Consider the following 23,644-nt stretch of genomic DNA (forward strand, 5'->3'; position numbering starts at 1 on the left):
CTGATTTTTTTTCTTTCTTCGTCTGTGTAAATCGGATGTGTTAAAAAGCCTTAATAATGTCAGCTACATTTCATGAGGTGAATTGTTAAGTAAAAACATTTGGCAGGGACTTCTATCTCTTCTCTACCTGGTGCTTTATGAAGCAGTACTCTTCGTTTTTTACAGTACGTAATCATTTCATCATGTGAAGTCTCACATAAAATTATCTTTTGTTATTATTTAATTGGCAATTTTCATCTGATGAAAACTTGAGATTTTTGTCTTTGACGCTTCATTACTTCAAGCACTTCTCACAATTCCTTAATCCCAACATGGACTAATGCTGCTCTGTCCAACACTGCATTTATTCAGGCATAATTGCAAAATCAGGCAAAGTATTGTGAAATGAAGTTCACAGCTGCTTCCTCTTCAGGTTTAATCAGAAAATCAAGACACATTTTGTCTCCAGACAAACGCTTTCCCAATCCTTCCTGATCATTTGTGTTTATCGACGTTTATCGACAAAATTAAGCAGTTTTACAAAGAATAAGACTTATAATACATTTGAATATTCAGGATGACTAATTGTGTTTCATTTTTTTCCCAGATATGTGACTGGCAGACATAATCTCTGGCTGGATTAAGTTCAGAGGCAGCATTTTATAGAGTTTAAAACTGATGCAAAAATTGGAGAAAACCACATCTGCTCACCCTCCTGCCCCGTTCCTAATGAAAATCCTTTGAGAAGCAAGAATGGATGACATACCATAATTATGATAAAAATCCATGAAAAAATCAGCTTGCATTCTTATTTGTCAGCAGATAACGTGGTACAGCCTAATAAAATGGCCAAAAATCATAAAGAAAGTACCTAAAGAAAGAACTGACACTTAAAAACAAGCCCAGCAGGCACCAGAACAGCACCTTTTTTCCCTTTTTTAAGACCACATACAAGATTTAATTTGTTTGCACAACCTGATAACAGCTGCTCTGTGCACTATTTCTGATGAATAACCTCAGCAAAATAAGCTTTGGGGAAACAGGCTATCGGTTAAATGAAATTTTTCATTTAATGTGGATGCTGACAAAAACTGATAGTGGTCATTGTGTTAGGATGATGCTCCTACGTTTCACCATTGTGCACAAATAGAACTGTGAAAATTCGATATACTGCCAAATTTACTATTCCTATAAAGTAGGCAGTATGAATTATTAATTGCATACAACACAGTAAGTGCAGATAGTGCTACAGCTACACTGGTCTAACCATCTCAAGATGTGGAAATACTTAAGCGGCAAATCTAGAGGCAAAAGCCATGATGACGAAAATGAAGGGCATTATTCCACTGATAAAAAGACGATCTTCTGTGATCTGATGAAGCTGGAGTTTTCAAGGGATTTGTGTGCGTGCGTGTGCGTGTGTGTGTGTGTGTGCGTGTGTGTGAGAGATTGAGATTAGAATTGTTCTTCTGGGGCTGAAGATGGCTTTAGTACAATATATCAATGGTGTTTCTGATGTAGGCGAAGGAGTTCTTCGGGTAAGTGAGAAAAGAATCTGCTCAGAGTTTGTCTAATGAACATGGCATTGTGTTAGAGCCCAGTATTGATTGTACAAATCCCCACGAAGCTCGGTGACAATCAAATGAAAAGTGACATGGCTGGAAGACTTAGGGTGAACGTACTGTACTACAAGAGAATTTTAATAGGATTAGTGCAGAATAGACTCCCCTGCACATATCCTGAGACGTGGTGTGTAAAAGCTATTTCACAGTTATTTCCAGGTTCAAAATTTTAGACAGGAAGAAATAAAACTAGGAACAAGGATGCCAGGATGCTTTTAAGAAGAATGGACTGAGGTTACTCTTTTTTTACTTAACTGACAAATCACTATGAAACAACCTTTTAAGCAATTTGCAGATGAAAAAGTATTGAGCTACTCTTTCTTTGCTACCTTTAAGTGTGCTTCAACAAATAGGCTGACATGTACTCGAACCTGCAACATCTGGGCTGGGCCTGTAGAGCGTGAAGGGGTCCCCTACTGGGCCATCCGCACCTTTCTTGCAGAGCTAACTGCATCCTCCCCAGCCTACCTGATTCTGTGTGTTATCTGAAGCAAAGTACAAAACACAAGCACACCATAACTGCCCTTTCCCATTCACCGCAAACAGTACCGGTTTCTCCTTGTACTTATGTTTAATAATTTGCCGATTTGGATTCAATAAACAACTCTTTGTCCCCTAATTCTGTGTGTGGCCTTGCTTTTATTGTTTCTGGCCTTTTGCTAGGCCAGCGGAAAAAAACCCCAAAAAGCCTCTTCACGGAATGACTTTAAAATGATCGCTGTGTATTTACACCTATTTAATACAGTAGCACCATATGGCTCTGATTAATCGCTGGAGACATGAGCCATTGATCACGACTGTGCTTCATTCAGCGCATGTATCAGTATAACCAGTGGGTCATGAGCAGTGACAATAGTGAAATATTCCTCGATGTTTTTTCTGTATTAGTTGAGTAACTGGGTAATTTATCATGGAGAAAGTGTAAACTTATTGCATTTTAGTGTGATTTTAATGCCAACCTATTTTGGCTGGGTTTCATATAAGGGAGAAACAATAAGGTGAATATTCAGCACTTTCAGCGCTGTACTGAATCTAGACATTTATTTATAGTTTTGCCTTTACTCGCTCTGTTCTTTCGTCTATGTCCTGGTCGGCCTATTCCGAGAAGATGTATTTGTCTTTTCAAAGCAGCTTTGGGAAAACATGTTGGTGTGAGCAAGCACTGGAAAGAGTAAAACTGGGTGCAAACAGCTGTACTTTTTCCTATATATTTTTTTTGTCTTTGCTGCATCAGTAAACTGAACTGTGGGAGCTGAGGAGAGCTTCTAACTCCATTAATAACTTGTGCATTAGGGAGCTATTATGCATGTCCTGAAACCTGAGAGCCAGTCACCTGTTCTGCTACCTGAGCCTGGGCTCTGGGGACAGAGGAAGAGGAAAGGACATCCTGAGTTGTCTGTCTGAAGGACTCCACTCAAACAGGGCCTAAAGGAGTGCTGGGAGCTTCATAAATCCCTGGGGGTTATTTTTTAACCAGCACAACTAAACCAGAGGCGTTTGTAGAGAAGTAACTGGGAAATATTAAAATTCAGTGAAGTGTGTCCACCAGAGCCATTGTGGTTAAACTTCTACCAAGGACTTCTTTTTTGTTTGCACAGTGTAATCGGCTGTTCACTCTCATTTGGCTAGCTTAAGCTCACTGGCTAATTTTTATAAACATATTGACTTAGTTGATTGGTTTTTCTTTTCTCCTTGAGCCCCTGTCAGCTGAGAGGAGTTTCCAATACAGCTTGAGAAAATACCACAGAGCACCCTCAGCTACCTGATGACTACACAGATCTGTTATACTCCTGGGTGAGTGCAGGACAGCTCACACAGTGGCCGCTGCTGAAAAAGGGGTTATATCTTTTCCAAGGAAAGATTGGACAGTCACCTCTTTAACACAGATACTCTTCTTTATAAGGTAAGAAGACTCCACAATGTGGTTGGACGGGAGATTTCAGACTGATGAAATTTTGTTTAAAAAATGTTTTTCGATTTAAAGTAAATGTTAGGTCAATAATTGTTACCCTTATGGAAAATATATTATGATAAACGATGTGGTCATAGGAGTTATACAATCTACCCAAACCGAACAGACTTTCTGGAAAACTAATCTTCAAAATGTTTTTTGGGAGGCTTTTTGGGTTTTAATTTCCATTTAAAAAAACTCCTGAGGCCAGTGGCATGTTTTGATATTGTGATTTTGAACTAATTACTGTCCATGTGACCACATTCCAGTGTCCCACAGTCAGGACTATTACAGCATGCTTGACTCACTTCGAAATAATTCCACTAATCCAGGAACAAGTATGCCACTGCCACAGCTCATAATGAGGAGCACGCATGAATGCAACGTGTATGTTTTTCCTCATAACCCGTCACACATTGATCAATATTGAATGTGTGCTCGAACAATAATTTAACTAATAATTTAACAGAGAGTGGAAAATAGCTGGGTTCTTTGCTTTGTTTTGCGTTGTAAGTCAAGCTTGCAGAGAAATTAAAGACACTGCATGCATAAAGTGGAGGGCCGGGGTAATAACACTAGTTCATGACAGAAACGACCTATGCTAATAACCACACATACCAGTATTTTGTCTCTCGGAGCTCTCTCAGTAAGCTTCGTTTCAACACTGGCTGTGCTGATGGGTTTATCTCTCATATGCCCACAGTTCTGCACAGCCTGTCTGCTTCCTAACCAGCTGTAGGTCCCACTGCCTCCCTCTGTGTTCCTGGCACTGTCAGGAACACAAAGGTTTACTCAATCACTGGTTTCCATGCATGCAACAATGAGCAAATATTCACATCTGCCAAGTTCAAACCCTGTTCACTGTCTGTGTGTTGTCACTCTGTCTTCCATGCACACCTTGCTATGCAGCTTGCATATTTTCTTCCAATCTCTCACAGACTGACTGGTTGGTGCATAATGGTTACTTTTAAAGAACAAGACTGGCTTCTAGAGTAAGACATGGCAGACCAACAGTGTGTCTTTCTTTCAATTCTTCATTAACCTTAGTTAATTTCATTTTTTGAAACCTACATAAAACAAATCAAAAAGAGTGGGGCACTCATTTCTGACGCAGGAGTAAGCAGTGCTCCTCTGGAGCCTTTTCGGCCGCTTGTGCTAGCTGTTAGAAAAAGTATGAAGTAGGGGTAACATGCTAATGATATCAGTCATTTATATATTTTACATTCTTCTTGGCAATTAAATTATACATAAAATACAAGTGTGAGAAACTCTAGCCTGTACTAAAATACTATAAACATGTGAATCTGCCATTCATCCAAATTCCAAAGGTGTCCTATTAGAGCGAGACCTGGTGACTGCGGAGGTCATTTGACTACAATGACAATGAAATCATTGTCCTGTTCAGGAAAGCAGTTTGAGATTATCTGAACTTACTGCATTTTCTTGTTGGTAGGGTTGGATGGGTGAACTGAGGTCACAAAGGGATGGATATGATCATCAACAATACTCAGGTAGGCTGTGGTGTTTAAATGATGCTCACTTGGTTCTAAAGGGTCCAAAAGTGTGCCAAAGACATACTCCCCACACCACCGCACCACCACCATCCTCAACCACTGATACAAAGTAGAATGGATCCATGCTTTCCCACTGTTTTCCATCAAATGCTAACTCTACCAATCTAAACGTTGCAGGAGAAATTGTCCAAAATCCTTTGTCCAAGTTTGGTGAGCCTTGGTGAACTGTAGCCCCAGTTTCCCGTTCTTACTGGCATGAGCAGCATCTGCTATGTCTTTCTACTGCTGTAGCATATCTGTGTCACGGTTTGTCAGTAGTTCAGAGATGTTGTTCTGCATATCATTCAAGGTTCAAGGTTCAAGGTTCTTTATTTGTCACATGCATAGTTATACAAGTATAACACACAGTGAAATGTAGCCTGACACGCTCCTCGACATGTGCAAAAATTGGGGGGGGGGTGTAGAGGAAGGGGGGGGGGTGTAGAGGAAGAACATTATATATATATATATATATATATATATATATATATATATATATATATATATATATATATATATATATACATATAGTATATACACTGGGTGAAAGCAGCAAGCAGGTGAGTTCTGTACATTAATATGAATAGATTTCATGGTTATTTCATTGGTTATTTGAGTTACTGTTGCCTTCCTATCAGTTCAAACCAGTCTGCCCATACTCTTATGGCATCTGGCATCAACAAAGCCCAGAGAACTGCCTATTATTGGGTATTTTCTCTTTTTTGGTCTTTTCTCTGTAAACGGTAAAGATTGTTGTATTGTGTATCCCAGGAGATCAGGTGTTTCCGAAATTCTCAGATCTGCTGAAACATGGCAACAGCAACGTCACATTCAAAGTCACTTAAATCACTTTTCTTTCCCATTTGAACTTCAGCATCAGTCGATTCTTGTCTTGTGCCTAAATTCAGTGAACTGGAGGGTGATTGACAGATTAGATATTTGCATTAATGAGTAGTTGAATAATTGAAGTATTTGATAATTTACAAAATGTAAACATGATATCTATATTTCTATATCTTTAACATATCAGTCATCACGAATATCGGTAAATTCTGGCACCCCTAAAGGGTCTGGTCCATTAAAAGAGATTCAAGCTTTTGGTCATTTCGGTTTTTTTAAATTCATGTTACCATGTTTATTGTCAAAAAAGTCACCTGATGATCTGAATTCTTAAATATCTTGTTTTTAACAAACACTGCATATTCAAATAATTTCAATTACACTTGTTGGCTAAGGAGAAAATAAATCAAAGGGAAAATGGGCTGAAACCATGTATGTATTAATTTCTATTTCAGCGTTGTTGTTCGGGCCTGCATTCAGTTCCCAAGTGATTCACCTCAAAGTGGAGCACACACAGTAAACATAATTACTTCCCTTGTATAATATGCTCTGTACAATTCATGCAAACATCTGAACGGGCCAACAGCGAGACTTATATTTGCAAGGTCTCACTGTAGCATTGTATAACACTGAAAGAATGCTCTGTGTGCTTGAGTAAATTACGTCTCCATTCATAATAATCTCAGTTTTATTGACTGTAATAACATTGGGCTTTGTTTAGAGAGCAGTGCACTTTGGGTATCATGATTAAAAAACTGAACTATGCTCAGTGGTGAATAAAATGAGTTGATAAAGCCTTTTTCTTTGCCTTCTGAAACAATAGGACAAAACATTTAGGTTATTGTACGGTGTCAAGACATTATCCAAAAAGTGCCAGCCAAGCAGGCCGATAGCTATGTTAGGAGAGTCATCGTCAGCTGAGCTGGAAAGCAGAAAGCAAGAGAGAGAGATTTTTCTTTTGGATGCTGTTAGGTGGGAATAAGCATGGCTCCGAGCGTGGAATAAATGATGGCATGATAAAGTGGAGTGAATAATGTGATATTGAAGTGTTAACGGAACTACCATTTTCTGTGACAGGATAGGTGTACTTTTGTGATGAGTGGGTAAGTCTGATAATTGCATTTTATGTTGAGGAGTGTGCCTTTGAAGTGGACTTCTCTTTTAAGTCATACGTGGTGTGTGCAGCCAAAATCAGAAACCGCAGTGCGCTAATGTTTTCTCTGTACTGAGCTGACAGATGAAAGAATTATAAGACAGCTGGTCGATGTCAGCAGGTTTCCACAGCTGGAGATTTCCAAACTTACTGACAGTTAACATCAATGAACAGCTCTTGTTATACTTATTTGAGGTCTTGTGACCTAGACCGATGTGACTGCAAATATCGGTGAGCTCGCTACTGCACAGTGCGATCTTTCACTGTGTACTTGTGGTATTTTGTACTTTAAGATGTAAGTGGAAAATCAAATCTTAACATTTAATTCTCAACAAAAAGCATTTAAATTGAGGATTAAAAAGGAATCTCTAAATCTAATTAAATTATGTTTAAAGTTTTCTTTAATATTGGTTTATAATAACATTCAAGCAAGAGGAAATGTCATTCATTAATCCAAATTATATTTGTGCAAACGTCTCCTGATATTTAGCTCTCGAGGATGTGAGTCAACTCAAGGGATGTTTGGGGAAGATGTTTCATAGTTTGCCCTTCAAAGACGATCAGAAGAAAAAAAATATTAACCGGTAAAGTATCCTTACAGCGACAGTAGGAAACTGTCCTGTTCGATCTTTGATTTTCTTTTTTTAGGTGAAGTTTGAAATAGAAACAGGGAAGGCTCTGATCTTTGTTTTTCAAAGGACCAACTGGATTGTTCATTTTAAATGTCATGGATAATTTGTCCCCACATGCTGTCCATCAAGTTGCACATTGTCATGGAAACAGCAACAGATAAAGAAACAAGTAGCACAGGAGAGCAGATGATAAGTCTGCCCTGTCACATTACAGCAGTTCATATCTTTGTATTTGCAGTCTTTCTTTGTTTCATTTCAACTACAGAACCTCTTGGTTTGCAGGGGTATTAAATGAAGACTTGGAGCACAACTCTGATACAAGACATTTTTCTTTTCTCTGTCTTTTCATAGCCCTCAAATACGGATATCACCGCTTCACTGCACAGAAATGTCCTGTTGCTGGGTGTGTGGTGGGGGTAAGAGGCAAGTGTGAGGTGAGTGTCTCTTAGAGCAACAGCAGAGACGGTCTATTCTCAGGCAGCAGTTACTGGATATCTTCAGTGAACTTTCCACCTTGTTTTGGACTGAAGATACCCCCAGAGGTGGTTGTAAAGAGTCCACAGAGACATTTTCTTCCTTCTTCACTGCAGCCCTTTAAGGTCCTACCATCACTTTAAGTCTCCAAGATATCCACGCCAACACAACCTGTGAAGTTAGCAACTCCTCCAGAAGTGGCAGAAACCTTTGGGAGAAGAGCCCAATCTAAACCCACCATGAGAGTCTCAGTTTCCCAACTGAACGTGTGCAGACCAAATCCTGGCTACCTGATGCCAAGTGACTTCAGACGGGCCTACTCACCAGCTGATGGATTGGCAGTGAAAGATCCCGGAAAGAAGAAAGTACAACTTGTGCACTGCAGACTGAGCTATACAGAGGAAGACAGAAAGCAGGAAGTGATTGGTGGCTCAGTAAAGAACCTGTTCTCCTCACAGCCTTCTTACCGATCTTGTATTTATCACGAGGTGCCTCTGAGGTGCACTAGATCCTTTGTGTTTTTGGACAAGCCACTTTGTATTTCCCTTGTGGAACTACAGGGGAAAGGAGCATGTAAACCAGCTTTGTGTAGGTCTACATTGTCAATTCGCCTTGGTACCTCGTCCTGCCACAGATCCTCTAAAGATAGCAAACCAGCCAAAAGAAATGAGGGATATGCAAAATCCAGAGCAGCCATGTTGGACAGCAACCAACGTAATGGCCGAGAGAGCTCTTCGGGTCGCTGCAGAGGCCCTCTATCAAAGCACAGGGGCTACAGGTTCAACCGAACACCACCCGCTTGTGGTGTTAACAGCAAGAATGAGGATTCAGACACGCACTGCCTCAGTAATACTTTGGGATTATTGTCATTCAGAGGGCCAGGTCCCTCAAACACAAAGACTGGCACACAGAAGGGGAATGCAGATGAGGCTAGCTTCTCTGCATGGAGAAATTTCAGGCACAGGCAGCACACTTTCGAAACTGGCTCAGGTATGAATTTCATCACCTTGATTCACAAGTCTAAAACATTTAAAGTGGCCATGCCAACTGATCTGTATACTCCTTTGACTGCCTTATATATATTCTAAAGCTGCTGTAGATAAGATCGCATTATTCTGTAGGTGTGAAAGTAATCTAAATGTGGTCTTGGAGGGTAGAAAGTCTCATTTTTTCACTCTGCCTTTCACCTTTTGATTTATACTTCATGCATGGATAATAGACTCACACACACCTACCACACTTATCCTACTGTACATTCACATTGTTTAAATAAATCCCAGCTGATACAAGCACACACTCAGCTCAACTGCAAGTTTTATTAAAGTGCAAACACTTTCTTTCATCCTCCTTTTACTTTTCACACACTTTGCTGCTGCATATCTTAACAATAGACTTAAAATAAACTGGGGGGGGGGGGGGGGGGTGTTTAAGAATCTTCCAATCTCTTAAGAAGTCAGGACAAGATTTTATGAAAGGATTATTTTTTTAAAAAAATGTAATTGTGTTTATGCCACAGAGGAATTTCCTGTTTTAGAAAATGGCAATTAAGACAACAAATCAGCCCCAAAACAACACATGTGAGTTGTTCAGCACATGTGAGATTTTCAGTGTCACACTACAACATGGTCTATTATTAAATGCAAAATTTGGTCTTTTGGTGTAGGAGACCAACTATTTCACTTCAAACGCCATCTTAAAACACACACTTTGACTGTTTTCCTGCTTAGAGGTAGTCTTATCTGTGCAATGTTTGAATAAATCCCTAAATATGAAGTTTATATCTTAGTTTAAGACAGAAAAAATGGGGAAGCAGTTAAACAGGATGCGTACAAAGGTATAAAAACCAACATATCTGCACTTCTAAAACTGACTAAAAGGCCTCACTTGCTTATAGGCAGGAGCCCAGAAGGCCTATAGGACTGACATTTGAGGTCCTAGACAAATAATCATCTCCTTGGTGAAATTCCTCTGGTTTTTACTTTATCACTGTTTTACGTTCTAAGTGACTGTTCTTTGTACTCATTTTATATTTTTCACTTGATGTAAGATGAAAGGCTGTTAATGGATGGTTTCCTTTTCACTGGAATTTATAGTGAAGCCAAGAGGGAAAGCTACCTCCTATAGAAATAGTTTGACCGGTGACGCTACTTTGTAATAGTGCTCTATATACATGCCATACGCTTATGGCAGGGTATTCAGTGGAGATATATATTCTACAAAAGCTACAGGAATGGGGCTATGGGTGGTGGATGGATGCGCTGCCATCTTTTACATTATTCATGGGCCACACTCGTGTTCCCTCTGGGTTTTTCTATCTATCTATGTGTGTGTGTGTGTGTGTGTGTGTGTGTGTGTGTGTGTGTGTGTGTGTGTGTGTGTGTGTGTGTGTGTGTGTGTGTGTGTGTGTGTGTATCCCTTTGCAAATTATAAAAGTTTAGCTGGAGCTTAAGCATACTGTGAAATCTTTATTACAGTGACGGAAAGAAATTAACTGGAACAAACTGCAAAAGATACCGCTTAACACAAACACAACTTCAAATTATTTTTGCTTGTGAAATGGGGAAAATCATCTTGCTCTTTGAAATTTATTTTGGTTTTGATTGACAAGACTCGCCAAATTAAATTTCACTTTTTTCTGTGTCCGTCAAGTGGTTTCCGAAACATGGAGCAAGCAAGAGAGACCTGCAAAGGGCAAAAGGATGACTGCTCCACAGAAAACTGAAAGAGTTCCTACTTTGGATAAGACCTGTTATTATGATTCCCCACTGAAGACTCTAGAAGGCACTCCCAAGACTCTCAGCCTTCAAGTATGAGCCATTTTTCTATACTGTTTTTTGTTTGTTTATTTGTTTGTTTGTTTTAAGAAAGCTCCTTCAGAGTTTATATTGACCTTTATTTGGGAGGTTATATTGAAATGAAACCTCCATGGAGTCCCACATCATAACAGAAATGTTTAAGAACAACAGTCTCATAGATATCTATTTTTGGTAATACCCAGAAAAATGCTTTGTTAGCTGCAAGAGCTGTTTGTTGTTGCAATGCCACAAATGGCCAGAGGGGTCACATTTTCCTATAGCATAAATGACAGAATTGTAACCAGTTAATAGTACTTAATGCTTTTTTGCACATATGCATCAGTACTTCTACAAATTTAAAGAGATCTTGTATCTACATAAGGCTATAGAAAGACATGGTCCAATATATGCATCTATCTATCTATCTATCTATCTAGCTAGCTAGCTAGCTAGCTAGCTATCTTTTAAAAAAAAGGGGCATGTTGGATTTACTTGATTCAATAGTGGACATTGGTTGCACACAAATGTTTTGCTTTGGCAGAAACTTAAACAACTGAGTTAAATCAGCACAACTTTTTCATATTCAGTAAACCTGTGCATTTTGTGTTCATAAAACGCGATTAAAACATGTTCAAATGAAGTAAGTTGAGCTCTTGGAATATTTTAATCCTTCACAATTTTGTCATTTTATTTCAACACTATTCAATAACTTTTACCCCAATACTACTTGTACACTTAAATACTACATGTTGTCTTCATATTACATAATGTTCAAGTTTACCATAAAACTTGAATGGGTCTACAACAACTACGATCCTCCTATCTTTATCCTGGTTGCAGGAGGGCTGGGAAATAACCCTGAAGTGATAGGTTACGAGGCAGGGTACACCCTGGACAGCTCACCAGTCTATCACATAGAAACAAACAACCATTTACACTTACATTCATCCATCTGCTTCCGCTTATCCTTTTCAGGGTCGCGGAGCCTATCCCAGCTGTCATAGGGCGAAAGGCGGGGTACACCCTGGACAGGTCGCCAGTCTGTCGCAGGGCTAACACATAGGGACAGACAACCATTCACACTCACATTCACACCTAGTGGCAATTTGGATTATCCAATTAACCTATCCCCACAAGCTGCATGTCTTTGGACGGTGGGAGGAAGCTGGAGTACCCGGAGAGAACCCACGCAAACACGGGGAGAACATGCAAACTCCACACAGAAAGACCCCGGCCTGATGGTGGAATTGAACTCAGGACCTTCTTGCTGTGAGGCAACAGTGCTAACCACCGTGCTGCCCATTTACACTTACATTCACGGGTAATTTAGAATCACCAGTTAACCCTAACTCTAATAACTGCATGACTTTTAACTGTGGGAGGAAACCAGAATACCCAGAGAGAAACCACCTCAAACTAGCCAGAATGTGGATTTGAACCCAGGACCTTCTTACTGTGAAGCAACAGCACTAACCAGCATGCCAACAATCTACGAAATGCAGGAAAGCTATGATTTAGTTGTTGAATTTCATACAGATCTTTCATGATTTAATTACGTTCATAGAAACATGAAATTATTGTGTTCAAATTACAAGTTAGACTTTTTTTAATGTAACAACCACCCAATTTACTTTTTTTGGTATACCAAAAAAAGTAGAGGTGGCTGCTCGACTTGACTGAGATGGATGCCTTCCTGAAACCACGATCCAAAGAGCGCGAGACTGAAACCCATGCAGTGCAGCGGGATTTAACATTGCTATATTATTGACTTACTTTTTGTAAGTAATTGTGTTAAATACACGCGAGATGCTTACGTAAATCCAAGAGCTGGCCAATCCCTTTTTTTCAGTGTAGATAGATCTTTATTCTCAAGTGTTTGACTTTATTGTTGACATTTAAACTCAGTTTTTGCCTTGTTGACTTTGTTTCTCAAATGCAAAATTGTGTTTTTGTACTAAATCAAATTTCAGGACTTTGTAAATTACGTTTTTACACAAGTTTTCCAAAATTTGGCATCAAATTCATAATAAGCACATAAGTCATAAAAAAAAACAATTTTTTGCCTCAGTAATTGGTATGTTGTGTTTGTTCATTTTCAATTAAATTTAGGGTTTCAAATTGGTTGAAAGGCATTGCATTTTGTTTTATTTATTTTTTACACAGTGACCCAGTTTTTGTTTTGTTTTGTTTTTTGTTTTTGTTTTTTTGTTATTTGAAGGGTGTTGTAGGTGTTTTTACTGAAATGATTTCAGGCACTCTTTCAGCTGTGTAAGATATTATTAAATATAATTTCAAGGAAAGAAAAAAAACAGACCAGACCCTCCAGTGGCAAATTGACTTCCAAATTTCTTCTCTTTCCACTCCTTTTGATCCATCAAAGTTAAAGAAAAATGTTGAAGGTGAGTGAAGCTACTGTGGATAGAAATTCACAAATAATTATTCTACACGGCACAGAACCACGACCAATAATACAAAGGTTGTTTTGGAGGGAAGAAAATACTACAAAAAGCAGTTTGGTATTGTCACAATGCTACCACATAAGATGGAAGAGGGCAGTATATGTGCCATGTGTAACCTTTAAAATCCTCATTAGTCAAGTTTTACATATGTACACTGCTCAGTTAAGCTTTCCCACACAGAGAGCGTTAATTTGTTTTCCTGTTGAAATGAACATCTGTACAACAGCTGCATCATCTCAATGGGTAATTTGAGAGATTTTCTTTTTATTACTTTAGCTGTTTTTCTCATTTTTACATTTTAGGTCAAACGTGGACCCACTTGCAGACTCAAACACAAAGCAGAATAAAAGTAAGCTTTATTATCAAGTCTACCTCTGAAACTGAAACACAGAGACCTACTCAAGGGAAGCAAGAAAGTAAAACAGACACTCCAACAAAGGATGGGGCAGGGCTATTTATACACAGAAAACAGGCTGGGGATGAGAAACAGAAGAGAAATGAGATGTAGGCAAATGCAATCAGGACAATAAAGAGACAGGAAGTAAAACTCTAATCAACGGAGGAAGCCACCTATCAGAATAAAACAGTAAATTAACAAACAATTAAAAGAAGACAACACCAAGACACGAATAACCTAACTTTTGGAGAACACAATAAAATGAGATGGATTGGGAAGAAACAGAAAACACTAAGGGAACTACACTCGTGAAAAATAATCAGCTCGGCTGAGAAACTAAAGTTGACCGAGGATTCACAACCCAAAACTAAGACTGTAAATCATTTTAACAGGCATTCAAACTCCATAAACACAAAGATACCCAAGTGAAACTTTAAGATACTAGAATAGTAATGAAAAAGCAGGAATCCATTTCTCCATACAGACCAGAGTTCACATAATACAGAAAAACTAAAAGTGTCAGCGTACCAGGATAACAATGAATACATGAACCCAGACACAGGATCACAAAACAGAAAACAAAGACTCAGCCACATCACAAGCAATCAAACTCACGTTTAGAATAATAAAGGAACAAAAAGTTAAACTCAAATGTGTTCATTAAGATCCTAAATTCAAAAAACTTGATGAGGACGGTCCTCAGTCCTGGTCCTTGAGTTTCTCTGAAAACTTTAGATTTTTTTTTTTTATATCTTTCAGCTTTATGTTTTGCTTTCTGTATTATATCTATATAGACCCAGTTCTGGGTCTGTTGCTGTCTTACTTTATGATTCCTACTCATAATATTTATTGTTTGCAATCCAGTGCTTTGTTTCTTGTATATTTATTTATTTATTTTTGCATTTCAGTGTTTTCCCTGTCTCTCATCCATCTCTCTCTCATTTCTGATCGTGCCTGTACTGCCCTCTCCATCATGTCTTACATGAGACTCTTAGTATTTGTCTTTTATTTCCTGTTTTAGTTTGAAGATTGGTTTTCTTTGATTCCTTACATCAGTTTACTTACTCTTTTGTCGTTTACCATTTACCATTCTGTTTTTGACCGAAATTAAATCCTCGTTATACTACCCCCAGCTTTGTGCTTATGGTCCCACATCTTTACATTTCACATATTTTGGCACATGGGTTCAACAAATTCAGGAGAAAAAAGAAAAAAACGAATAATTCCAGTTTCCCTTTTTTCTTTTTGCTATTTGAAAGCATTTTTGTAGTTTTATCTTGTTGCTGTGATGGGTAAAGATCCAATGAGTTCTGTGAAGCTTTTTAAAGGATTCCGCTTCCCCCTGTGAGCAAGGCTCTTCTACCTTTATCTCCACTAAAGCTAAGCATAATATTTCCATGTTGCCTCCACCTCCTAGCCATTACAAGGCTGTGAAGAGGATTTTCCAAGGTTAAGATGTAGATTAGAGATGTTTTCAAAATAGATTTCAACCCAGTGAAGATTTTCTTTCTCTTTCCACAGGATTAGTGTATATGAGTTGTACTCTATTCTTCCCACAAACAAACAGCTTACTGTATATATATTCCCCACCCAACCCCAGGAGGCTTTGGAGCTCTTCAGACCAGACTTCATCAGCCGATCTCAGGGTCGACTGAGGAGGTTGGAGCAGAGGGCTAGGATAAGGAAATCACTGCAGGACTCCAATCCAGACCTGGTGCAGGGCCTTAGGGAAAATCGTGTCAAGCAAAAGAGGAACTGCACCACACCAGATCCACTTAGCGGTAAGCACAGCTGAATAACTCAGGTCGAAACCTGGAGCAGAAGTAAGCCACTTAGTAGAATATAATGTCACATACTTATTGGCCCACCAATCTGAATGATTTGATTCTGCTGTAAAATGACAGCAGCACATCAGGAGCTCTAAGTCACAGTGAAAGATCCTGGAGGTTGTGGAAGTAAAAGTAAGGCAGGAGCTCTTGCAACAACAGCAGGCAATCCACAGTGTAGCTACTGCAGATCAGATAGGATTCAGTCCACAGCAGGCCCTCATCTCCTACATTGATCTTTTACCATGTATCCCATCTCTTCTGTCACTTCTACAGAGACAGAAACATTCATCAAACCCATGAAGCACTACGATGAAAGCTCCTCCAGTCAGTGTAGTTTTCTGGAGACACTGCAGCCTCCAACACACAGAGTGAGAAATAATTAAATAAGAAGCTCGTAGCTTTGTTTCTCCAATAATTCTTTTTAACCTATCTAAACTGGGGTGGACTGAAACAAAGGGGAGGACATTACATTTTATTCCCTTTAAAGTGTAGTGGCATTTATCCAACTTTGCTCTCTGCTGGACATTTTCTGGTACTGCAGATCGGTTAAAGCACTGTTTTCTGCATGCAGGAAATAAAAAAGTTTCAAAAAATAGACCATAATAATCCTTTGGTTTTGTTTTGTGCTATTTCAAGTTAAAAAAAAGATTTGTCAAAAAAGCATTCATACGCAATGCCAAGTATAATTTTAAATACATATAATGATGTGTATTTTTTTTAATCGTGGTTGGGTTATTTAAGGTTCATAAAGGTGTTCACTGTGCAAGAAATTGGCTTCTATATACATTTTTCTGAGCATTAATCTCCAGTTTGTGCTTTTGAAAAATGTGGGATTTTATTACATTGGTGGAATATGAGCTCTCCACAGGTCACATAATATCAAATGTTCATAAATGCATCCTAATTTTAAGAGTAGCAACACATCCCATAACAATCATTTCCTGGCTTTTTTTGCTGGATAACAGCCTGTTTTTTTCTGAAGTTATAGGAGGGATGTGTTTTCAGATCATCTCTCGGCTCTGAATTTTGTTTTGGAAGGTCATGGCGGGGTCATGAAATTAGGAACCATGAATAGCTCACAGTCATCTCTGACTGAAGTTTGGATTCTAATTATAAACAGAGTTAGTAGGACTAGATATGCCCGTGCTTGGCATGTGTGTGGGTTTGATATCTGTCCGTGTGTGTGTGCGTGTGTGTGTGTGTGTGCGTGCGTGCGTGCGTGCGTGTGTCTGTGTGTGTGTGTCTGTGTGTAACTGTCTGAAACAGAGAGATCACACACAGCCCTCAGTGTTCATTTACATATGCGAGATTCATTTACATTTTAATTCTTATTTGTTATTCCTGTGTGTTTGTGTGTGTGTGTGTGTGCGTCATATTATTGCCTGTGTGTGTGGGTGTGTGTGTGTGTGTGTGTGTGGGTGTCTTAGATAACCTTTTCAAGCCTAGAGAGAGGTCTATATCGAGTAGAGAGATGCAGCTGAGGTCCAGACGGTGAGTTCTCAGATCAAACCCGAGTCAGACATTGTCACTCTTCTTCTTGTTGCACTTTGCTTTTTTTTTAATTCAGCACAATCCATCACCCTTGTTTGTCATATCTGGATGCATCCACACAATGCACATTCACACATATGCATGCTGTATAGATACAATAGATCTTTGACGCCCAAATGTCTTGGCAGGAGATATGAGCTTTCCTCTGTATATCTTATCTATTTTTTTTTCTTCCCTTATCTGGAAAGGCACACCTGATCAGATGATGGCTGCCCATTGTAATTTTTTTTCAAAAGCAACATTATCTGGCTTGGAGGATCTCTTGACAAATTGGCTGTAGTTGCGGGAATGAAAAAGTAGTCTGAGCGAGACCTGTTTATCAATGGATCCAGGTTTTTCACTGGCTGTGGTCTCACTAGATAAAACCTCATCTCTAGTATGCCAGTCTGCTGGCATGGCTCAGCCACCCTCAAACTTCTGATACTATATTCCCCTGCTGCGTATGAATATGCGTTTTTCTGTCTGTAGGATTTACAACATGCTGCCAGAGGTGACAAAGAGAAAGGAGGAGGAAAAAAGAAGGGCTGTATCTCAAGCCAACAGACTGCGGGCCGAAGTCTTTAAAAAGGTAGTGCTTGGGTGATTTTGGTATAAAAATCAGTCCTGAACACTGATTATTGTGCATGAAAACTGTCAACAAACATTAAAAATACTCCTGAAGTACAAAAGAAAACACAAGAAGGGTTGATCCAAAGGATGGCATGGTGGGGCACAGATTAGTATAGCGTCAACTCACAGCAAGAACATTTTGGATTGTGACCTGCTAGTCAGGTGGGAAGTCTTTGTTCTGGTTTTGGATAGCCTCACTTCCCCCACAGTTGAGCGACATTTGCGTGAAATTAATTAGTGTTTCTAATTTGGCTGCGGTTATGAGGAACTCTCTGTGTTAGCCTACGGATGGACTGGCAACTAGTCCAGCATGTACCCTGCCTCTAGCTCAACTCCACCTGGGATAGGCTCCAGCCCCACTCTCTAGTTTGATAGTTGTACCCATACAACCCCAAAACTGCTCATTTTTAAATACATATTTTTTGCTGTTTAACATTACAGATGCAACAATGTATTGAACCGAATGCAAAGAACTGAAAACTGAGTTTGTACAGCTCTAACAAGCTTAAAAATTCAGTTTTTTGGTATGACCACCTTTATTCTTCAACACAGCCTTCACTCTTTTAGGTAAGCTTTCTTTGAATCGCTCTAAGTAGTCTTCAGGAATAGTTCTCCAGGTCTCTTGCTCTTTCTTGGATGTTGGCTGCCTTTTGTTCTATTCTCTGTCAAGATGATCTCACATTGCTTCAACAATGTAGAAGCTCAGTTGCTTGGAGGCCAATCCATGACACTTGTGTGTTTTTCTATCCAGCTATGCTTTTATTGTACTGGCAGTACCATTCAGATGCTTTCTGGATGGTATTGCATGGTGGATCAAAATCTAAAAGTACTGAAATGCATAGCGTACACTCTGTTTTACAGATGGAGACACTCACTGTTGTATCTCTCTCCTGACCCCCTCCATACATATTAACAATTTGAGACAAAGTGTAAAAATTTGGTTCATCACTCCATAAGACCTGTTGCCACTGATTTTCAATCCAATTTAATTGACATACATTAGTCTTGTCTCCCTGTTTTCCCTTTCTTTCTCACTGAGACCATTTGTAATCAGACTTTGTTGAAAAGTAGATTGTTGAGACGGTTGAAGGTGTAGGTCCACCTCTCAGGTCCTGTAAATGTTTTTCACCAAATTTCTTTAGGTCATGATTTTCAGATACTACTGTAGTTTTTCAGAACTGCCACTTTCTCTTTTGTCCTCCAGTTGTCCAGTTTTCTCAGTTTTTAAGGACACACTGCACATCATGCTGAGATATAACACATTTTCAGACAATAGCTCATTAGGATTTACCTTGTTGGTCCAAAAATACATGTTTATGCTTGTCAAATTGTGTTATCTTTGGCATTTTTCAATGAAAGAAACAAAGTATGACTTTAATGGCAGGTGTCAAGTAATAAAGTGCCTAAAGATATTATTTAAAATTGGTTCTTTGCAAAAATGTATACACAACCCTGGTTCATCCTTTGACTTAAGTGCCGTTTTGAATGATTCTTAGGTAAGTGTTAAGCTGCTGGACTGAAAATGAGTAAAAAAAAAAAAAAAGGCAGTCACCGTCCGCAGAAAAGCTTTTAAAGTCTTTCTGAGAGCGTGGAGAACTGTTGCTCAAGACCACTCAAAAAAAGAAATGTACAAGTCTGGCTCCTTTAAAGCAAAATATAAATAAATGAGGGGTGGCTCAAGACTTTTGCACAGTACTGTATACTCAAGTAATGTTTCAGTATTTTCAGTTGTATTTGACTGGATTAATTAATGGAAACATAAGCACACACAGCCAAAAAAAACAAGAGGCCAGTCATTCTTCAGCATGCTAACATGTTTTAGCATATTTCTCAGAAAAGCTAAAAGAAAACCATTTCACAGAAAAACCAACTTAAACAAAATATAATATATATGTTCAGATGTCTTTAACCATCTGCAATTGTATCTTGATTAATGAATATAGTGTCCGCATCTAAAAATGAAGCGTGGTTTGATCCTTGTCCACCAGAGGTCACTGCTCAACTGCTGATGTTTCTGTCGTTTCTCACTGTGGAGTATCGCCAGTGTATGAATTCAACATTAAGGTCTATCTAAACACAAATCCTCATATTTGCTTGAAATCTGTTATTTGCGGTGTGTTCAAAAATCAGAAAGCATTAAAGAACCTTCTTATCAGTCATGCCAGAACAAAATCATTACTGCATTACAGCTAAGCCTGTTTCATCCTTTACACAACCATGTCGTTTTGGCTTTCACTGCTACAGAAAAATCTAGCACTACAAAAGCTTATATCCATTAGGCAATGCTGACATGATGCAGCACAGCTGAAGGATGTGGAAGCATCCACATCCTTCAGCTGTTAGGGGCCTGTGGCGAATGAATGATATATTTAGGACATGCGGTGTCAGACAGATCCATTTGGCTTCCCTTATGATCGAGCCTTCAGTCTCTAACATAACCAGAACAATGAATTCACTGTCAGTCAGGTGAGATGTGAAAAATGTGAAGAGATGTCTCCAATCTCTTACAGATAATTACACAATTATGACAGTCTCGGTGTGTGAGTGTGTGTGTGTGTGCGCACAAAAGACAGACAGAGACAGAGAGAGAGAGCGAAATGGTGTGTGCACGTGTTTTTCCATGATCTTATTCAATATGAGCTAAAATTGAAAGGCTTATTCCTTCTTTGCCACTGTGTAGGCATGCTGGGAACTGTTTTGCCTTAGGCCTCCCTTTCATTTTTAAGAAAACTGTGAATCTACAGTAAATCACAGTCGTGTGGTTTACTGACACAGCGAGCAACTGTAGAAGAAAGTGTGATGTCAAATCGCTCTGTAAGAGAATATTTTATTTCCTGGTGAAATGGAGCAGTTATGATGCCAGTGTGACCTTCCCACCTCTCAAATGAAGCCATTAGCTGGGCCCAACCACAGAGACTGAGAGAAAAGGAGTGTGTTCACCCTAACAAACACTGTGTGCTTTAGAGGTTTCATTTCATCAGAAATTCTCCAACCCACACACACACACACACACACACACACACACATATACATGCACACACAGGGGGGAGCCCAGCTAAGACTCACAGCAGGGTCTGATAGCACAGTGTAGAGGGTGGCTGGTTGTGAATGCTGGCTGAAATTTCATTTCAGCTGTTGTGTAGTACTGTAAGAGAAGCATGATTGCATAGCAGGGGTGTATGGTCAGGAAGCAAGCTATAATTATTCCCCCTACCTGAGCTTAGCCTTCTCAGCAGTGAAGCTGATGGAAGTGAAAGCCAATTTGGCAGCCTGCGTCTTACCTGAGTGATGCTGAGCTGTTCTTAAAAGAGAAGGGAGGTCTAAGAGTAGACAGATATGTTTTTGATCTTCAGGAGCTAGCGTAGCATTGTTGTTTTTCTTGTCTTGCAGAAAATTCTGGATCAGGTCCTGCAAAGATAAATCGGACACCGGCGAATGGGGATACTTCACTGACCACTTACTGCATCTTCAAGCTTAACACTTTGCAATAATAATTACTGTATAACTCCTTTAATTTCTTACTTAAGTCATGCTACATGTATGTCATTTGATGTTGTATTTTGCATCCTGTAACCAGAAAAAAACGATATTGCAGATATTGTCACCAGGCTTTTATTAGTTGAGGATAATGTATTTTGGCTATTATCTGTTACTGATATGATTCAATCTGACACTAAACAGAGATGCCAGATTATTATTAAATAGGCAATTTTGTAAAAGTAGTCTGCAGGTGGAAATTGCATGAAGTGAAATCTGTGTGAGATCAATTGTGTGCAAACAATAACAAAGCCCACACACCCCACCTACCACCGACAATTGCTCATTACCGACAAATGTGATGAGTTTGTCAGTTGTCAGGTCTTTTTTGCTGGTCAAATAAACATGCAGCAGTCAAACAAAACAGACATAATCATCTAAATTGAGCAGTTTCGTTCCTGATGGTTTTCTTCATTGGATATATCTTTTTCCACAAATGTCGCTCAAGGGCTGCAAAATAAATTGAATGTATCCCTCGGACATTCTGCGTTAAAGTTATTTTACAGGAAGTCAAGCCTTGGTGCTTTAACCAGAAAACCTTGGCTGTCATTGTTACTGTACAGTAGGTGTTCATAAAGCAGGAGAGGGAGGCTACGTTTCGTCATTGACTTCACATGTGCCTGGAGGCCTGTGGAACCTCCCATCCGGAACAGTGGAATTTCAAGCTAATCGAACTCAGGAGACTTGCAGCACCCGTGAAAGGGGCCTTTGTCACACAGCTCCAAACCAAAGATGACATTGTAATAAGAGAGGAGACTCCTGAGCACAGCCTGGGACCGCAGACCACATATACCTTGTAAAGGTGACTGACAACTCTGTGGCATTTAAACAGTGCCTGCTGGGATGAGGAGAGAAGACGGGAAGGACATGTGCTGCAGGAAAAACACAGTATATTCAAAGAGTAAATTCTTTGGTGAGTCAGTTGCTTTGGAGTAAATGCAAAATGTTACGTTAAATGTTTAATAAAGGTTAAATTTGCTTACTGCTGTATTTCATTCTCCACTAGGATTAAAGTGATTAATTAAGGCCCTTAGGTGCAGTAAACAGCATCAATAACTACTGACTTTACTCCTGCCTGTGTTGTCAGGTCAGCAAAGCCATTTTGCAAAAGTAATGCGCATGGGAGAAATGTCCTCCTGCCATGTAGACTGGTTCCAGTTGATGAACACATACTGACAGGCAGTCGTATAAGAGGAGACGAGTGCTTGTCAGTCAGCCCGTCTCTCTCTGAGGCATCATGTGTCTGTATGTCACAGCGTTATCTCCGCAGAATGTGTACTATGTGCTCTGAGGCCCTTCAGCTGGCTTCCCAATGGCTTTGACTGACTCAACAGCCCTGAGGGGTAAGACTGATATGGCAGGCTTAGAAAGAAGTGAGCTTACAGTGCTAAATGTGTATGTGCATGTAAAGCCACTCATTACAAGCGTTTAGTCATTAGGCATATCCCTAGCAGGCATACTATTTGAAAATCTAGCCTCAATGACATCATGTGTTTTTATATTTAGGTGTATTAAGGCGTTAAAGCCATCAAAGAATCTCAGGCTGAACAATAGGTAGTCATTTAAAAAGGCAAAACTAGACCTAACGCAGACATAACTCCAGTCAGCTCAGGCAAAGCGATGAAATTCTTCCTCTTTCTCCCTTGCTCTCAGTTTTTCTTTTTTTTTTTTCAGTTTGTAACCTCAGTGGAAATGTGAAGTGAAATGACGCCTGCGCAGAGATACATCTGTGACTTTTTTGCCTGCAGCACACTCACTAAAAAAGATTAGGCTAAACCACACCAGGTAGCCTGTGCAGAACACAGATGGGGCCTGATTTATGGCGGTTTGTGTGCCTGGGCACAGAGACGGAGTGAAACAGGAAGAGGAGATGATAGGTGACTCATATTTTTTAATATAGATTGTTCTGAGAAATTGAATCATGCTAGTTCGGTCAAGGTCTTACATTTATTCCATCAGTCATTACAATTATAAGTTGTGCAGATAGCTAGGTCTATGGTTTAATGCCACATTATTTCAAATCTTACTTCAAAGTTTGCCACGCAAAAAAAAGACAGAAAACTTATAGGAGCAAATCAGGGCACAACAGGTTTAAAAGGCTTAGTGTTTTAAAAATGTCAGCTCAGAAACCACATGAGTCTGCATTCAAAGATTTTCTTCTACACAACTCATCACAGAATTTCTCACGATCATTTCCAACAAATTACATCCCAAGCGATGCTGTGGTAAAACTCGCTAACCTCCCTTGGGCTCTGCCCTTTTC

At 39.4% G+C, this 23,644-nt stretch overlaps 1 protein-coding gene across 1 annotated transcript; it reads left to right on the top strand.

Annotated features, from left to right (window-relative positions):
• Positions 1-9,051: 9,051 nt before the first annotated feature.
• Positions 9,052-22,293, top strand: LOC113035212 (centrosomal protein C10orf90 homolog). The gene is made up of 6 exons (XM_026190602.1): positions 9,052-9,194; positions 10,854-11,011; positions 15,456-15,636; positions 17,112-17,175; positions 17,704-17,803; positions 21,235-22,293. The coding sequence occupies exons 2-6, from the start codon at positions 10,904-10,906 to the stop codon at positions 21,262-21,264; spliced, it is 483 nt and encodes a 160-aa protein (XP_026046387.1). The 5' UTR covers positions 9,052-9,194; positions 10,854-10,903; the 3' UTR covers positions 21,265-22,293.
• Positions 22,294-23,644: the final 1,351 nt, after the last annotated feature.

Source organism: Astatotilapia calliptera, chromosome 13, assembly GCF_900246225.1.
Source record: "Astatotilapia calliptera chromosome 13, fAstCal1.2, whole genome shotgun sequence".
In the NCBI taxonomy this organism is placed as follows: domain Eukaryota; kingdom Metazoa; phylum Chordata; class Actinopteri; order Cichliformes; family Cichlidae; genus Astatotilapia; species Astatotilapia calliptera.